An 18,917-nucleotide genomic window follows, 5' to 3' on the forward strand; every position below is an offset into this window, starting at 1 on the left:
TGAGTCTTTGGAAGGGAGAAACATCTGGTGCTGAATGTAAGACTTGCATGCAACAGTGAAAAAGGAGGACATATAGACATTAATTTCAATTAGTTCTGTGAAAAAAATAAAACTTGTCTGTGAAAAGTGTTTTGGAATGCAACAAAGTAATTAGTAATTTGATAACTTTTTTCTATGAAGTAATCAGTATATTCCGTAATCTGATTTATTAGAAAAGTAATTAGTAATTTAAAGTGGAGTAGTGTTGAGTAACAGTACAGTATACTACAAACTTGTAGTCCCTTAAGGCTAGGGTATAGTACTTAGATTTGCCATGTGGAAAACCAAAATGAAGTTTGATCTTTACTGATTTATAGCTTAATTTAGGCTAAATTTGCAACCCTGTTACTATATATATATATATATATATATTTTGAACCCCATTTGTGGTACGTGTCAGTAGACTTCCTTTTACTGGTTTTGTGGTAGCCCATAATGCCTCAACCATTGTGCTTTTTAGTGGCTCTCTGACATGTGTACTGATCATGGTTTTTAGGTTTTCAGTATGTGTATAACTGCTCTCACACATAGCACTTGCGTCTAATAATTTCTTGGCTAGGAGTCATTGTATATCAAATACTGGAAGCCATCAGCCTCATTTTAAATGAACATAACCCTCATAAATGTAAGGGGCCAAAACACATCAATCATATGCAAATTAGAGGACTGATTTTGTCCTGTGCCACCCAGGTTGCTGATGTTCCAGAGGAACAGCTGCTGGTCGCCGTGTTTCCTGGAATTCCAACTGCTGCCGAACTCTTCCTGCTTCCTCCCAGGAACCAATCAGATGGCAGGAAAAGGAGCGAGGAGAATCTTGAGCAGGTCAGGCATGCACATGAGAGATAGCATGCAAATTGTACTGTTTCCTATTAATTTTCAAGGTTGAATTGTAGGTGCGTGGTCCTTGATCAGAATTAAAGATTTGCTTCTGCCTGGGGATACTCTAAAAGTAATTGTCACCTGAAAGGAGACAGTAGGTCAAAAATATTCTGAAGGACATTGGACGACATTTTTACCATGGTTTACACAAATTTTCTTTCCCCTGTAAGACATCATTATCTCTGTGTTAATGTTTAAAGGACCAGTGCCTAATTAGACATGACAAGGACATGTTAATAGCTCTTCCCTTTGAAGAGCTATTCAATAGGTTCTTTTTAATGTAATAAACTTTTGAGAGTCAGGCTTTTATTAGTGGTGCTTGCTAAGGCTATTACTATTGCTCATACTTGGGGTGTGTTATTACGTTTCTAAGCGATCTGACAATTGACGTATGATAAAATGGGCGAAAAACTTTCAAAAACTTACTCTGAAGGAGGGACCTGAGCTCTTTTTGGCTCTTTTGACCTTGGACAGTTAGCGACCATGCAAAACACCCCAGCAGCCACCTAACAACACCCTAGAAATATCATTGCAATACACTAAAGAACACTCAGAACACCATTGCAACTGCATCATGGCATCGAGTTTTGAATGGGCAAGTACCACTCACATTTTCTTTATAAAATGGGGGGCTGGATTCAAGAAAAAAAATTCTTAGGATAAATTCCCAGAAGATATCTAGCTATAAACACTGACGGTGCAAGAAAAAGATGAGAGCATTTTTATGGAGTCTAAAGGAATACAAAATATTTAACAAAATATTAAGTTAGAAAATAAGCAATAAAATACTAGTTTAGAATAAAATGTCATAGCTTTTTTTAAGAATGTTTCGTGAATCCAGCCTTGGGTCTGTATCTAACTATTCTGAATGTTCTCTTTTCCTAGATTTCAGAAATCCTGGTCAGCTCATTGAATCAGATCTCAGTGGAGTTTGAGTTAAAACCAAGCTCTCGGGTTATCGTTTACATCACACAATTAACTTTAGGTAAGAAACAATTTTACTATATATCACTGTCATATCAGATGACACTATGGTTTATTTTGAGATATTGTATATGATTTACAGTACACCTGCTTACACTTTATTAGATTGCATAGAGTGACTTCAGTTAATCTCCTTCTAAAGCCTCTGTTAGGTGCTATGCAATGTTGCTTAGACTCTTGTGAGTAATTATGATGCTTTATGGGACCAGAGAGCATATATTGTTGAAAGATTGTGCTGTTTTACTCCACCAGTGATGCTGAAAGCCTTACGTAAGATAATTGGATAATATCTCACCAGCAATCATGGCTGACAAACTCTTCTCACTTTTTAGACTATAAAGCAAGGTCCCCACTGAAAAGATTTTTGGTCTGCTGCTTCAACTTGAACTATTTTTGGACAAGGGCTGTTGTAGATTAAGTATTCAGGGCTTGGCCCAGGCCTCAACATGGGGCCATTCTTTGAATACACTTCATAATAAAAGTTTACTTTTAAACTTTTAAAAGTAACTTTTGTCTTAGCCTTAAATACACTCAAACTTCAGAATTTGCGTGCTTTAACTCTTAAGTACTTTAAAGCATTGTTTATTTTTGTTAATTTATTTATTTATTCTTTGCCGTTTTGTCCCTTTCAGCTTTCTGTATTCATTCATCAGGTGTTTTGAAGATATACAAGTGCTTATAGGGGAATTTTGTATTTTTTTTTGCTGAATTTGCCAAAATTTGTGAGGTTTAAAGAATTGTGTCTACAAAAAAGAGTTTTGCAGAAAACACAATGTCCTAGCTCGTGTCTTAAAGTTAGCAAATTCCTCAAGCTCATCTGTATTACTCTTTGTTTTCAGGGTTATACATCTAAATGTTTGGTACTTATTGCATCTGGTTGCACAGAGTCAACAATGTTTCCATATCTCACCAAGACAGGCATTGTGTCTGTTCACACAAAGCCATGATTGCAAGTCAAGGCTATGTGTATTGGTATTACAGATACTGTAGAAAGGCCAGTATCATTACTTGTATACAGTATGTTACTTAATATCAAAGTATATTTATATTTAATATCGACTTCATACCAAAGTACTGGTATTTTTGTCATTCCTACAAGATGATAACATTTGGGGCTTTACTGAAAACATTCGGTGTTTAAGCCCCAGTATCCCACCCCTAGTGTTGCTCATGTTTTTGAAGAAAATTATGATTATTTGTGATATAAATAGTTGGGCTGGTAACCGATAACTGTTTCTCTCCAGAACTAGTTCCATTTCTTAAATAATACTGAAACCGATTGATTTTTAATGAAGTTTGGTTCTTTAAGTTCTTGACATCTGTGTTCAGTTGTCAATATAGACGTAATGTCTTGTTAAAAAAAAAACAAAAAAAAAAAAAATACCTTAGCTTAGCAGTCTTAATTTAGTGGATCAACAGGTTTTATACTAATTTGTGAAGTCCAAGCAACCTCAAGACATGCTGGCATTAAAAGCAAAATACTAAGATTGGCTGTACCAAGAATTTCTAAAATTCACTAAAAATCTTTAACTTTTCACTCAAAATTGTTATGCTGATAAAATAATTTTTAAAGAAACATTTGCATTAAATTATAAAATAGAAAATGCATTAAATTTAGAAATCTAAGGATTTTCAGTAGTGGTCTTAAAAATGATGGACACCACTGGGCTTGACAAAATAAGCAGTAAAACCTCTTACTATTGAAATGTTGTGCTTTTGAAATCATATGGTAGGTAAGGACAAAGGGAGGTAGGATCAGACTATCATGGCTATGAATCAAGGGTTATATACTCCATACCATACCATTGAATCTATTAAATAGTCTTTCAATATTTCTTCAGCGTGAGAAGCGTTTCAGATGGAAGTTTTTCATATAAAAGAGATCAGAGGGGTACGAACACAAGTGACTTCTGTTGTTACTGTTTTTTTGTTTTTTTTCCCAAAGCCCCTCTGGTTGACTCCATCCCGAGACACAGCAGTTCTGCTATGCTGATGCTTCTATCGGTTGTGTTTTTGGGTTTAGCTGTATTCCTCATCTACAAATTTAAGAGGTACATCTGTGTTAACATTTCGTCCATCACTCATTCCTTTCAAATTCATGTTCTTCCATGCACTCCATAGTTTCCGTTGTTGTTGATTTATATACTATAAAGATGACATATTAAGCAAGATATGGAATGGTATCAGGATCAACTTTCCTTTGCAGCAAATTAGTTTGTGTATGGCAGAAACATGAGAGCAACATTTCTGTGAAATTGAGAAAAAGAAAATAAATGAATTGTTTGATATGCAGCCGTGGTTCCTCTACTGGAAAACTGTTTTGTAATGCATTTAATTATTTATTTTCTCAGAAAAATCATTCAAATAGAAAAGACCCAGGGAAATATTGAAACAATCATTAATAATATATATATATATATTTTTTTCCCTCCAAGTAATTTAAAGAGGAAGCATATTTATGAAAATGTCACACTTGAAAAAACAAAGCAATTAACTCACAAAATTAATAATAATTTGAAATAAAGTGAAGACACTTACTCTAATTCATAAAATATAAATGAGAGCTTGGGAAATGGCAGACACTTTACATCGTAGTTTCTGTGTTGCAAAAGCACACCATGAAATTTGGGGGAAGTACAAAAACATCTCTGTAATTGGTTTCGGGTTGTCCCGCAAAGTTATCAAGACAAGTGGTGAATGTGTTTTGCTTCTAGCTATCTCTGATTGGAAGACATGGTAGGATAGCAACTTCTGCTCCAGAAATTATTAAATAAAGTCAGCAATTATCATAGTAATTTCAGAAACACAATGAAAGATTGCACTCACACAATATTAAATAATGTTTGTATTGTATTGCATGTATACAAGAGCAGTATAACAAGTTTGCATGCACACAGCCATTACCTTGTGTCGTAGTGCATGTAATGGCAATTTGCTGCTGTCATGGACACACAATGTAACATATTTGTTCATATTTGTCCATTTTAGTAATTTGTTTCAATACCATTTGATTTCTAAATTTCAATTGATTTGATAACTGCTGTTATTAAGAAAAGCAGTAAAGCTGATGTGTCTAACTTCAGCGGCACTTGCTGCACCAAAGAGAATTGTGAAAATAATCTGTCTTCCAACACGTTTCAAACACTCTGTAATTGTTGGGATATGGGTAGTATTGCTCCAAAATCATTGGTTGAGACAATGTTGTCATGCCCAAAACAACATGATCACATGGGAAATTGACATGTAGCTTGCGAAAGTTCATGTACCCTGAAATCAACCCCATTCTGCCAAATTACTGACAAGTATGACCATATTTTCCTCTAGCGCTACTGATAGCGCATTGCGTAAACAACATCAGAGACTTGGGAAATAATCATGTTCACATAAACAATGGTGAGTGTGATTCTGAAATTGGATTTAAACTTTAAAGTTACACTTTTACTCCACTGACGGTTAGATTTAGGGTTGGGTAATGATTAGAGGATAGAGTTAATAAAACATGCATTCCTAGTGACTGTATTACATCATTTACAAGTAAAAATTTTACTTGTTTTTGACACCACTCTGTGAACATTTCAACCAGAAGCTGGAGTGCCCAGTTGTTCAGCAACACTTCCAGTTTGGGCCACTATGGGAGTAGTGATTTGCAAGCACAAATCAATTTCAGCTGAAGAACTTTTGACCTACTGTTGCCAAATCCACAGTGTGATCAGTCTGTCGGACAACATTCAAACAAACAGATTAAAAATCAGTTTGGAGTCACTTGTTGCACAGAAATTATACACTTTAGCTTTAAAACCACACCACACCCATGGTTTTTCTCAGTAATAGTAATACAAATAATACAAACTTTGTCATCTACAGAAAAATCCCCTGGATTAACATCTATGCGGAGGTGAACCATGAGAAAGAGCAGGAGATGATTAGTACGGTGGGGCAAAATGATGCCACACCTAAAATCGCCCTGAGTGAGTTCTCCACCCAGAAAGAGCTGATGGATAAAGAGCTGGAGGCCCGCGCCAAACGTCAGTATAATGATCAGTCACTTTCTCATCAACCCTTTAGAATTAGATCAGTGGTTCTCAACTGGTTTTGCTTTAAGACCCAGATTTTGCATTGGACTCAGGTGGTGACCCATTACAGTACCACAGTTTTGATGGTTTTCAAGAATGAGTGCATGTTACACAACCTGTCCATGTTGGCATCTGCCTAATTTGACTAGTTTCTACCAAGTGATGGATGAATTTGCAACAAAGTACCGTAGAGTTTGACTGGACGCACGGCCTTTGACATCAAAAACAAAATAAATGGAAAGTGTTTTCTCCTCGTTTGAAAAGTTGATAAACCAATTTATTTTGCTAACCGAACAATGCATGATTATATTAGTTAGTTGCATTTTATTATTTGCATTTAGCATTGTTTTTTCCCTGCTCTCAGCAACACTGTCAGACCAGATGTTAGACCTGTTTTTGGGTTGCAACCCATCAGTTGAGAACCACTGATTTAGAGGACTCGTATCTTTAGAAAATTCATTATTTAATGCTCCATTGTATTTCTAGGACTTTAATACTTTAGAGACTGAGTCTCTGCTTTTGTAGTTCCCATGGATAACAGATAATGAAAGGAAAAGTCTTTGTCAGCCTCAGGAATATTTGAGTCAAGGATCTGATCTGTTAAGCTCTCTTTTCCACGAAAATATAGCATTCTGTTTTCATAATTACATATTGAAAGCAATTTGACCAAAAACACCCTTTGAAATCAGGATTCTATTAGAGTTTATAATCTGACACATATTGCATACTAATGAGAACTGTCTACAGTGGCCCAAAGTGTCCTAATTTCCCAAGTGGATGCGTCTGTGATCATGTAATTGCTTAATAACTGTAAATTAATATTTAATTGGTGCTGTTAAGCAGTGATTATAAAGGAGCACTAATTATACAATAAAAGTGGAAACCCTGGGTTCAAATTGGGGTCGATGTGATAACAACAACTGCGATGATTAAACATTGTTGTGCCACATAGAAAATTACTTCCACCACAGCTCAGTTTGTGTGAGGATTAATAGGGGTATGAAACTTTTTTTTTTTTTTTTTTTTTTAAAGGTTACATTTTTAGGCTGCTGTTCATTATTTTGCTGACCCCATTGGGATAAATATTTTTTTAAAACATTCAGTCTGTTATTTTTTAGAGTAATACTGTATATACTTGTTCATGCAATCAAGCATTTAAAGGTACAGTATCATGAAACAGCATTTGCAATGCATTTAACTTATAGTAAGTACTGTTATGGCAGGACCACTGATATATATATATAACTGGATCGCTGATGCAACATTAAACTGTCAGTAGGAGGTGAAGCGACCGGAAATGTTCGATCGGCCATATTAGTATGCCCAAACTGCCATAGAGCATCAATGACTGACAGGTGAAAACACCCCTGTTTCACCATCTCTGACCTGTGGATACGACAGTTGCATTTCGCCCTCTAGTGACAATCATGTTTAATGTTTAATTAGCTGTTATGGATAATACACGTTACAAGGGAGAAGATATACACAGATCGTGATGTCAGAGCATTCACCTGCCCCAGTGTTCAATCTATCAGTGCAGCACAACGATCACCAAAGTAAGTGGCAAAACTATCCACAAGTTGTAATGTAAGTAAGAAAGCTGTAATATTTGCTTGTTTTGGTGTGACAGCATGTCCATTTGCCTTGGGGGGTCCTTAAAAAAGTCAAACCGGGATTTTTAATTTGCCTAAAATGCCAGGGATTTGTCTGTTTTCATACTGAAATGCTCGCTGTAGTCATACATGGATACATGTCATAAATTACATGTTCGTTTGCCATTGAAATCTAGTGTATCAGTTTAATTTTAAACAGCTTTGCTTTGCGTGTCTCCCTCAGGCGCTGAATGTGTGATAGAGAGAGGGCGCACGCTCTTATTCAAGTGACCACGAGAAAAAGGCACTTTTTTGATGAAAACATAAAACAAGTAACTCTGAACAAACACTTCGATGTTCACAATAAATAAGTCTGAAAATGTCTGTTTCTGTCTTACCTCAGTTTCAGTGAACTTGTTCAGCTGATCTGTTCGCCGATGTAGTTTGTTAGAGGTCCACTGTTTGATAGATATACTGTACATAACTCGCTTGGGCTTTCAAGAAACAGGAAAAATTCCTGACTTTAAATAAATAAATAATTGCATGTGCAGGACATTTGCATTGTTGGAAAGTACATGCAGATTTCAGATATAAAATCAGTGACTGAATGACTAATGTTTATTCGCTGAAATGAGATGAGATTTCCTGTTATGTCAATAGGGACATTGCAATGTTTGTGCATAGCAATATGGTGGCGCAGTGGCATCACTGATATGACGTCATGAGCAATCCAGTTCTATACATACATATGCAGTATATCAGTGGGCAGGACCTGATTTTTTTTTTTTTTTTTTCATTTTATCCAAACCTTTTTGACTTTCTTCTGTGAAACACAAAATAATCAATTCTGGTTAATGTTGACGTTGCTATTTTTTTTTTTTTTTCATATAATGAAAGTATAGTGACTGAGGCTGACAGTCCTTAACATTCTGCCTAAAATCACCTTTTGTTTTCCATGTACTGTAAGAAAGAAAGTAATATGTGTTTGGAACTAAACAAATTTTGACCATTTTATATATATATATATATATATATATATATATATATATATATATATATATATATATATATATATATATATAACATTTCTTTAAGAAAGTAATTTGGATCAATTTGTTATGTTTTTTTACTAGGAGGAGTGATCAACACCAGTGAAAGCACAAGGGAGATCCCAAATTGTACGAGTGTCTGAAAAAGTCAGGACAATGTGGTGGTGTAATATAATAATGTGTACAGAGGTATCACAATTTTAAAGGTCGACAGTTTTTCTTTTGCTTTTTTGTAATTTCAAAACACTGTCATTGTTAATAGTTTTCTAAGGAGCTAAGATTTGCATGAGCGTCTTGTTTGTTACAATCTGTGTGGAAAATTAAAAATGTACTGTACCTAACCACATGCCATTGATTATGATTAAAACATCCTTAGATAATCCAAAAATGTACCCAGATTCGAAATCGAATATTTTGGCAAATTTAAAGCTGAATATTACAGACTAAGCTTAATGGACCATTTCATACAAAGCCACAATGCTAACATAATTTTTCCCCATTGCACAGGTTATATTCACATACATTTGTTGTTAAATCTCTCTCTCTCTCTCTCTCTCTCTCTCTCTCTCTCTCTCTCATTGACATGGCAAGTTTGCCTAGTTTGGGCTTTTTTTCTGTTACTAATACAGTTAAACTGTTTTTATTTTATTTTTTGTATTTATTTTTTTACACATTTTGAGGAGTGCAATTAATTATTATATTGGTTGATTTTTTTTATTTTTATTGATCAGTAGGTCATAAATGTTTTATACTTGTTTTAAATTGAATTGAGGGAGCAAAATTACAGGGGAAAAAATAGTTTTTATAGACCTCTCAAGATTACACATTTGCCTTGATAGAATAGTTAAATTGGCTGTTGCTTAGTTATTGAAATTTTGAATTATACATTTATCTCATATCTAAAGGCATATAGATATGAACTAAAATGTGAATTTCTCAGTCAGGAAGGGAAATAAACTCCCAAAAGCACTGTGAAAAAAAAAAAAATAAATAAATAATGGCAAGTTTTTTTTTTTACTTGAAGAATATAGCAAGTTAACAATCACAAGGCTATTTGTGTAGCCCAGATTTAGTTCAAAGTCCATTAACTACTATTCTTTGACAACGTTTCATGGAATAAACCTCTTGGTTTACAAACAAAATGCAAGTTGTGGCTTGAAGGGCAAATGGTACAAAAGCTTAACCAGCTAAATGTAAGTTCCAGTAAGCTCCTCCTCTACTGTATTTCATATCTGTGCACATTCCAGGAAGTTATTTTACATTCATCTTGTTCTTTGAACTTGTTTTTAATAGATAAAATGGCTTACAGAATAATTTTGTTTTATAAGTGAATGCCTTACTAATAAGAATGCCTTTTTGTAATTACGTGTATTCATCATAATGTCTGGCCATCTGAAATTGTAATTGAATTAGAATTTATAACGGCTATTTTTTCTTTTCTTTTTTTTTTTTTTTTTTTTTTATCAATATGGTGTCTCACCTCCTAGAGAAAAAACATTGAACTTGTACAGTATTCTTAATAAGTCTCTAATTTATCTACATATACAGCAAGTGTATTTTCATTTTCATATGCTTATATTGTATATATAATAGTGAAGACTGGACTTCACTGGACATAATCTGCTATACACGACAGAAAGAGTGTGTTCAGAATCAAGACTTTTATTAATTGATGTGCTGTAGATAAGCCAGTGCTGTAAATATTTTTTTATTCATTCATTGTTCAACAAAAGTAAATATGTACTGCATATGCATCTATGTTGCCATTTGGATTTAATCTCATATTTATGAACTATAGACTGCAGTGTTTCAGTATATGGTTAGTCTTTTTAGTATTGGACTTGACTGAAAAACTGGGATTCCATTGCGAATGTAAATGTATAGCAATATATCAGAATAGAAGTGACTTTGGCCAGAATGACATCCCACACAATTAATTACATTTAAAACTCAATTAGTGGCATTTATTACAAACCAAAAAAGCATGTTAAGTTCTCGTGCTTTACCTTTTTTATGCTTAAATCATGCTTTACAAGCAGACAGTTCTTTTCAAGGAGTGTTGTTGTTGTGTGTGTGTGTGTGTGTGTGTGTGTGTGTGTGTGTATATATATATATATATATATATATATATATATATATATATATATATATATATATATATGTGCACTTTTTTAAATACATTTTATGATCATTTTCATAATAAGGCTTCAACAGTTGTACGATACACTAAGACAGTCTTTGTGTTTGATCATCTCAGACCCAAAGTTTACTTATACACCAGCCGGACCAATCAAAACCTCATTGTTTGTATTGGTATGTCCTGAATTTTATCAAGATAACTTGAGCCTAAAGGCCTTTTCAAACCAAAACGGGAACTTTTGACGTGATTTCTCGCCACGATTAACAGTTTTTTTATGGTAACAATGGATTCCTAATCAGCCTAAACTTAGTATTAAACTTTTAACTTATATTAAAATCTGATAAATTTGAGGTTCATAAAGGTAGGGGAAAAAATAAAAATAATTAATTTGAGTAGAAAATTTGGGTTTTAAAGGAATGTTCCCGGCTCAATACTTGTAAAGCTCTATTGTTTGCATCAGTGGTATATAATGTTGATAACCACAAAACATAATTTTGATTCATCCCTCAGTTCTTTCTTTTTCTTTTTTTTTTTTTTTTTTATTTATTTCTTTTTTATTTATTTTTTTATTGCAAAAATTATTTAAAAAAACCAAAAGGGTTTATTTTTACCAAATTTACTGCCTCCCAGTGGTTGAAGCCAGTTGTTGTTGAGCGTATGGGCACAGCTCCAGTTTCTGGGTGAAATGTCCGCAGAGTGGCGCCAAAGGCGAGTTGTATTTTTTGTTGTGAAAGATGTACTAAAGTTAACAGGAATACATGTTATTTACTTCATGCCCTAACCCAAACGTAACCATCAGAGCGAACATACAAACTCTGAATCACGCTCATCATTATTTATGTGAATGTGGTTGTTTTTTCCTGATTTCCATGGGATTAGAACCCAAGTCTTGGAAGTTACACTATTGGATTGATGCAAAAATGTCTGATGGGGGATGCCTCTTTTCAATAATTTGGCAGAATGGGGTTGATTTCAGCGTACATGTACATTCGGAAGCAACATTTCGATTTCCTTTGTGATCATGTTGGCTTTTAAATGCTCTGGAATATTGGCCCTCTTCAGTTCAATTAAAATGTCTTGCTGTAACCACAATGTTTTTAATTAAAACTGAGGGACCAGTGGAAATGATTTTCTGTGGTAATCAACATTGTTACAAATGCTGTCAATAAACTTTCATTAAACCCGGAACTTTCCTTTAAAGTCTGTATATCTAGGCCTACTTCTATTCTCACATACATCCACATGTCTTTGTTATACCTACCTTGGCATTTATTGATTTTTTTTTTTTTTTTACATTTGCTGCAACAACTCTAGAACCTCTTAAAATGCTTTGTGTTTGTAAGTAGCACATTGGTTTTGTCTCTAAAGATGCATATGGGTACACTGTTTATGCTTAACACTGCTTTCTCCATGAATAAACTTCAAATAGACTACAGAGACTCCTCTGCTCTGTATTTTCAAGCACAGCAGTCTGTGCAGTCCAAAAGCAGTGTGACAAGAAACAGTGTTTTACCCTTAATCGCTGCTGCCTACATCTCGAAGCTCCGTGGTGTGCTGAAGTCAGCATGCAATTACAGCAGCCCAGGCCTTGAGCTGAGTGAACAGGGGAAAGCTGTTAGTTTTCATCTTAACACGCATTCTCTCATTAACACTCACATGTTCAGCTTAGCACGCTGCTTTATCTCTGAAATGCACAGTTGCTGTCTCATGGTAATTGTAACACTGATTTTGAGTCATTGTTGCTATAACGCAACAGCTATGTATAAAAAAAATAAAATAAAAAAAAAGAACTTGGAACATAGGCTTAAACCTGTTTTCTTTTGTTTAATCAGCATTTTGGGCTATTCCGACATTTTGATGAAAATGTACAGTTCATGTTTATCTGTAAACCCCCTTCTAGCCTAAACTTATCATAATGTCCTTACCAGACCCTACATAGAAAAGCAACAAGCGATAAATCCTATCACTTCCACATTAATATGCGTGTTGGCATGCACAATCTTACACAATTATATTCCGGGTTCAATACAAGTTAAGCTCAATGGACAGCATTTGTAGCATAATGTTGATTACCACGAAAATGAATCTGGGTTACAGTAAGGCAGGGGCAGTACTAGGATGTGATCTTTAGGGGTTGTTTTGATCTTTAGGGTAGGTAACTGTTTATCTCTTTGTGTTTCACCATTGGTCCAGGGGATGTCGGAAGCACAAGGAAAATCTACACTGAAAAAGTTTTTAGTGTGAGTTTACAGTATATTCCTGGCTACTAGTTGCATGACTTTCACAGTATATTTTACAGAAGTATTTCTACGATTTATCACAATTAATAGACAATGGTATATTGTGACTTCACAATGAAAAGGTCCAATAAATTACTGTAATTTAGCAATGCTGCGTTTGTAGAATCACAATGATTATCTGCATTTTTATTTTATTTTATATATATATATATATATATATATATATATATATATATATATATATATATATATATATATATATATATAAATATAATTTTTTTTTTTTTGTATATACAGTGCTTGTTAATTGTCACCATCGTTGAGTTTTATATGCTGAGTGTTGATATCTGTGTGTGCCTGGTTGACAATTTTTTCTAAAAGTTGATGAAATAAAACCAATCATGTGATAGCACTGCAAATATCCCTTCCTCATTTTATATTTAAAATGATCGTGCTTCTTTACTTTCAGTTAGAATATATTATGTAGCCTACACATCATGACCAGACATAAAGTCAATCATTAAATTAAAAAAAAAAAATTTCTCCATACATCAAAGTGCAACAAATTGTGTTTGACAGAAAATGACCTAGTCTACTTTGGTTTTACAGTAAAATTCTGAATACAGTATTTTATTGTAAGAAGTTACAGGTAAATCTGGTAAAATCCAGGCATTTTTTTTTTACAGTGTGTGTGGGGGGGTGCAATGCCCTCCCTAACCTCGCAAAGGTGTTGGGTGTTGCCCAGCCCGCTGCTCTGCAGATGTCTGCCAAAGAGGCGCCACTGGCCAGGTCCCAGGAGGCTGCCACACTCCTGGTGGAGGGGGCTCGTAACCCCGCAGGGGGTGGCACGTCCTGAGCCTGATATGCCATCGCGATGGCATCAATGACCCAGTGGGCGATCCTCTGTTTGGAGACAGCGCTTCCTTTCCGCTGTCCACCAAAGCAAACAAAGAGCTGCTTGGAGCTTCTAAGGCTCTGCGTGCAATCCAAGTAGATGTGTAAAGCTCGCACCGGACACAGCAACGCCAAGGCTGGGTCTGCCTCCTCTTGGGGCAGAGCTTGCAGGTTCACCACCTGATCCCTAAAAGGGGTCGTGGGAACCTTGGGCACATAGCCCGGTCGGGGTCTCAGGATCACATGAGAGTAACCCAGACCGAACTCCAGGCACGATTCGCTGACAGAGAACGCCTGCAGGTCCACAACCCTTTTGATGGAAGTGAGCGCAGTCAGGAGGGCAGTCTTCAAAGAGAGTGCCTTAAGCTCAGCTGACTCCAAGGGCTCAAAGGGAGCTCCCTGTAGACCCCGAAGGACTACAGAGGGGTCCCACGAGGGGACGAGGTGCGGTCTGGAGGGATTCAACCTCCTAGTGCCTCTCAGGAACCTGATGATCAAGTCGTGCTTCCCCAAATACTTACCATCTACTGCATCGTGATGAGCCAAAATAGCGGCTACATACACCTTCAGGGTGGAGGGGGACAGCCGCCCCTCCAGCCTGTCCTGCAGGAAGGAAAGCACTGATCCGACTGCGCATCTCTGGGGGTCTTGGAGTTGGGAAGAACACCACTTAGCAAACAGACACCACTTAAAGGCATACAGGCGCCTCATAGAGGGAGCCCTAGCCTGAGTGATCATGTCTACCATCGTGGGTGGTAGGCCACTTAGGTCTTCCATGTCCCGTCCAGGGGCCAGACGCGGAGATTCCAGAGAAAGAAGGTCCTTCCTCAGGGGAATTCGCCGGGGGGGCTATCGCGAGGAGCATGAGATCCGAGAACCACGTCTGGGTGGGCCAGTAGGGTGCTACTAGGATGATCTGCTCCTCGTCCTCCCTGACCTTGCACAGGGTCTGTGCAAGTAGGCTCACTGGGGGAAACACGTATTTGCGTAGTCCAGGGGGCAAGCTGTGTGCCAGCAAATGTATACTGAAGGGTTCCTCGGTCAGGGTGTACCAAAGTGAGCAGTGGGAGGATTCCCGGGAAGCAAACAGGTCTACCTGTGCTCAACCAAATCGACTCCAAATCAGCTGGACCACCTGAGGGTGGAGTCTCCACTCTCCCCTGAGGGTAACCTGATGTGGCAGCACGTCCGCTGCAGTGTTGAGGACGCCCAGGATATGAGTGGCTTGTAGCGACTTGAGGTGCTGCTGACTCCAGAGGAGGAGACGGCGGGCGAGTTGTGACATGCAATGGGAGCGTAGACCACCTTGGTTGATGTACGCTACCATCGCTGTGTTGTCCGTCCGGACCAACACGTGCTTGCCCTGGATCAACGGCCAAAACCTCCGCAGGGCGAGCAGTACTGCCAACAACTCTAGGCAGTTGATGTGCCAACGCGGCCAGTCCAGGAGCCGGCGGCTGTGTGCCCGTTGCATACAGCGCCCCAGCCCGTCTTGGAGGTGTCTGTTGTAACCACGACGTGCCTGGAGACCTGCTCTAGGGGAACCCCTGCCTGTAGAAATACAAGGTCAGTCCAAGGGCTGAAGAGGCGGCGACAGATCGGCATGATGGTCACGCAATGTGTCCCGCGGCGCCATGCCCATCTCGGGACTCGAGTCTGAAGCCAGTGCTGAAGCGGTCTCATATGCATCAACTTGAGCGCTGTGGCCGCCGCTGAGGATGCCATTTGCCCAAGGAGCCTCTGAAAAAGTTTCAGTGGAACCGCTGTTCTCCATCTGAACGACTTCAGACAGTTCAGCACTGACTGTGCACACTCGTTTGTGAGGCGCGCTGTCATCGAGACTGAGTCCAAGTCCAAACTGAGAAAAGAGATGCTCTGAACCGGGGCGAGCTTGCTCTTTTCCCAGTTGACCCGAAGCCCCAGTCAGCTGAGGTGCCAGACACGAGGTCCCTGTGTGCGCACAGCAACTCTCGAGAGTGAGCTAGGATTAGCCAGTCGTTGAGAAAGTTGAGGATGCGGATGCCCACTTCCCTTAGCGGGGCAAGGGCTGCCTCTGCAACCTTCATGAAGACACGAGGGGACAAGGACAGGCCGAAGGGGAGGACCTTGTACCGGTACGCCTGGCCTTCGAAGGCAAACCGCAGGAAGGGTCTGTGTCGAGGTAAGACCGAGACGTGGAAGTACGCGTCCTTCAGGTCTACCGCCATGAACCAATCTTGATGCTGGACGCTCGCTAGAATGCGTTTTTGCATCAGCATCTTGAACGGGAGTATGTGCAAAGCCCAGTTCAGTACACGCAGGTCCAGGATTGGTCGCAACCCACCTCCTTTCTTCGGTATGATGAAGTAAGGGCTGTAGAACCCGTTCTTCAGCTTGGCTGGAGGGACAGGCTCTATCGTGCCCTTGCTGGAGCGCCATACTTGCAAAGATGGGACTGTGGACGGTGGTCATGATGACGGCCATGCGCACCGGACATGTGACCCAGGGAACAAGAAAACCACTCTTTTGTTAAATTTTTGGGTACCGCAACCTCTTGGACATGCAGCAAAAAAAACTTTCTTACGAATGCAAGCCACGACCGCAACGTTGCCATGGTCATGTTCTCGCAATGAGGACAAGACCCATCCACGAACGATGTCTCCGTGTGGGCAGCGCCCAGACACGTAAGACAGCAATCGTGGCCGTCAGAAGCAGAGAGATAATGACCGCAACCAGGAATAACACACAAATGGAAAGGCATCTTTAAAAAGACGTTCCGTGTGTGCCGCTCTTTCAGAAAGAAAATATACTCTTTTTAGAATATACTCTTTTAGTTGTTTCTGCCGAAGCGCCCAGGGGCATTCTCTGCACTCCACGGGTGCAGAGGGGGAGAAGCCGCTGAAATGCACCGTAGAATCCAGCAGATGAGGTGAATGAACTTCGCAGATGAATTCAGCTTCAGTGAATAGAACCGCTTGGCTCCGAAGAGAAAATCTGAATGAGGGAACGAGACGTTGTGTCCCTCTTGCCACAACACTGAACTACCTGCTGAAATGGCCGGGACCTGGTCTCGGCTCCTCAGCGCAAAACCTGAATGAGTGGTTGCATACCAGCTCCTTTTATACCCGTATGTCCGGGGGAGTGGCATGTAAATTCCACTCGCCAATTCTCATTAGCCTTTTTTCAAAAAAGCAGAGGTGTTTGGGGCTCCCAAGAGTGACCCCTAGTGTCACTACATCGACACAATGTCGGGTGAGTGACAGATAGGGAATTGAATTTTTTTATAATTTTTTTGTTTTCTTTTTTGTGGTAATCAACATTATGCTACAAATGTTGCCGATTGATCTTAACTTGTATTGAACCCGGAATACTCTTTTAATAATCGACAATGTGTGTGGTAATATAAGACATATTAAACATCTTTCCTTTTCCAGGGTGTGGTTATAAACGCTTTAAGTATGAATCAATCAGCACATAAAAGTGTTTCGATTTCGCATTGCATGTAAACATTTTTACCAGCATTGTTACCAGCTTATCCAAAGTGTGCAAGTGTTGTGCGCATGACTTTTTACAATTTAATGTGACAAAGTCAGAGACTAATCTGATGATTTCAAATATCATGTAAATGCATTTATTTATTTATTTATTTATGTTTTTTTTTTTTTTTTTTTTTACATTGTTACATTTAGGTTTTTTTTTTACGTTTTACATTGGGTTCTATTTTTTTATTTTATGTTTTGCGTTGTGCTGGGTAGCTCCACCCACTGTGAATTCTAAGTTGCCTAAAATCCTATAAAGTTAAAATATATGTTTTGATTGGTTGATTTTTTTCATTTTTACTTTTAGTGTGGGCTGATTTTTTTTTTTTTTTTTTTTTTTTAGGACATTGTGTAAAAGTTATGGTATGTCTGGTGAGCTGAGCACTTGTCATAACCTGTTATTTACTGTAGGTTAGTAGGAATCCCTGTCCATGTAGAAGAGTGCTTGCCAGCTTGCAAAAACTTGCATTTTTGTCTATTTTTCTTTTAGTTTTTTATTTTTATTTTATTTATTTAGTTATTTACCATTCTGTGTGAACGATCTCCCTTTTATCATGTTTGGTGCAGTTATCATAGTATCATGTTCATCATATTTTATTTGCTCTACTGACACTCTCTTTGTGATATAGATCATAACATTGTAACAGTAATGATACTGAGAACATTCAAGCAAAATGAAGCTGATAGAAAATATACTTGCCATAAAATTGATGTGTTATAGAAATCAGTCTTTTTGACAAGCAAATAATTGTAATACTTAATCTCCCGTTGCACAAATTCTACAGTTGCATGACTCATGGCTATTGTTACTTATCTTTATTCCAATATTTCTATGGAAAACTACTGTCATTTTGGAATTGTTTCAAATAAATGTATTTTTGTACATGAGGTATGGATTCCAGGTGTCACTGTCTGTGATATTTTTTTAATTTACACTACAGTGTTCAAACTACAGTGGAAAATTTTTGTTTTCTAATGATATTTTTTGTCATTAGTGTCTTTAGGCAATATGTGCACTGCTGGTGTGTGCTTGAGGCAAATTGTGCAGTACACAAGCAAAACCTATAACATATAATACTATCAGAGGCCTCTGAACTCTGTCTATTAACAGAAGCACAATGGTGCTCTGGGCATTTGGAGCTGTGCGAATATGTGACATGTTAGATGTTAAGATGTGCAAAAGAGGGTGAAATGACTTTGAATTTGTTTAGTCCTTTCTTAAAATAACTGCTGCTCCATGGAGACAATATAATCCCTTACAGAGTGCTGATTCATTCATGTTTAGTCTGATTCACAGTTGTCTAGTAACTGGGGCTGTCAATTTAACACCTACATTTTTTTTGTGATAGACCTTAGATCTATCGCTAAAATAAAATAAAAAAATCCTTCCCATAAAGACTTGGAAATTGTGATCCATTCACTTATTTCATCAAGGCTAGACTATCGCAACTCATTGTGCATTGGTCTGCCCCAAACTGCGTTACCCCACCTACAGCTTGTTCAAAACGC

General features: G+C 37.8%; 1 protein-coding gene across 1 annotated transcript in view; it reads left to right on the top strand.

The window, feature by feature from the left end:
- The window catches only part of LOC127445306 (VPS10 domain-containing receptor SorCS3-like), a 424,873-nt gene extending 415,794 nt beyond the window's left edge, over positions 1–9,079 (top strand). Inside the window, exons 23-27 of the mRNA XM_051705291.1 lie at positions 730–861; positions 1,804–1,903; positions 3,848–3,953; positions 5,767–5,927; positions 8,701–9,079. Of these exons, the coding sequence (XP_051561251.1) occupies positions 730–861; positions 1,804–1,903; positions 3,848–3,953; positions 5,767–5,927; positions 8,701–8,759 (558 nt within the window). The 3' untranslated portion in view covers positions 8,760–9,079. The remainder of the gene's footprint in view (positions 1–729; positions 862–1,803; positions 1,904–3,847; positions 3,954–5,766; positions 5,928–8,700) is intronic.
- The last annotated feature ends 9,838 nt before the right edge of the window (positions 9,080–18,917 follow it).

This window comes from Myxocyprinus asiaticus, chromosome 8, assembly GCF_019703515.2.
Source record: "Myxocyprinus asiaticus isolate MX2 ecotype Aquarium Trade chromosome 8, UBuf_Myxa_2, whole genome shotgun sequence".
NCBI lineage: Eukaryota > Metazoa > Chordata > Actinopteri > Cypriniformes > Catostomidae > Myxocyprinus > Myxocyprinus asiaticus.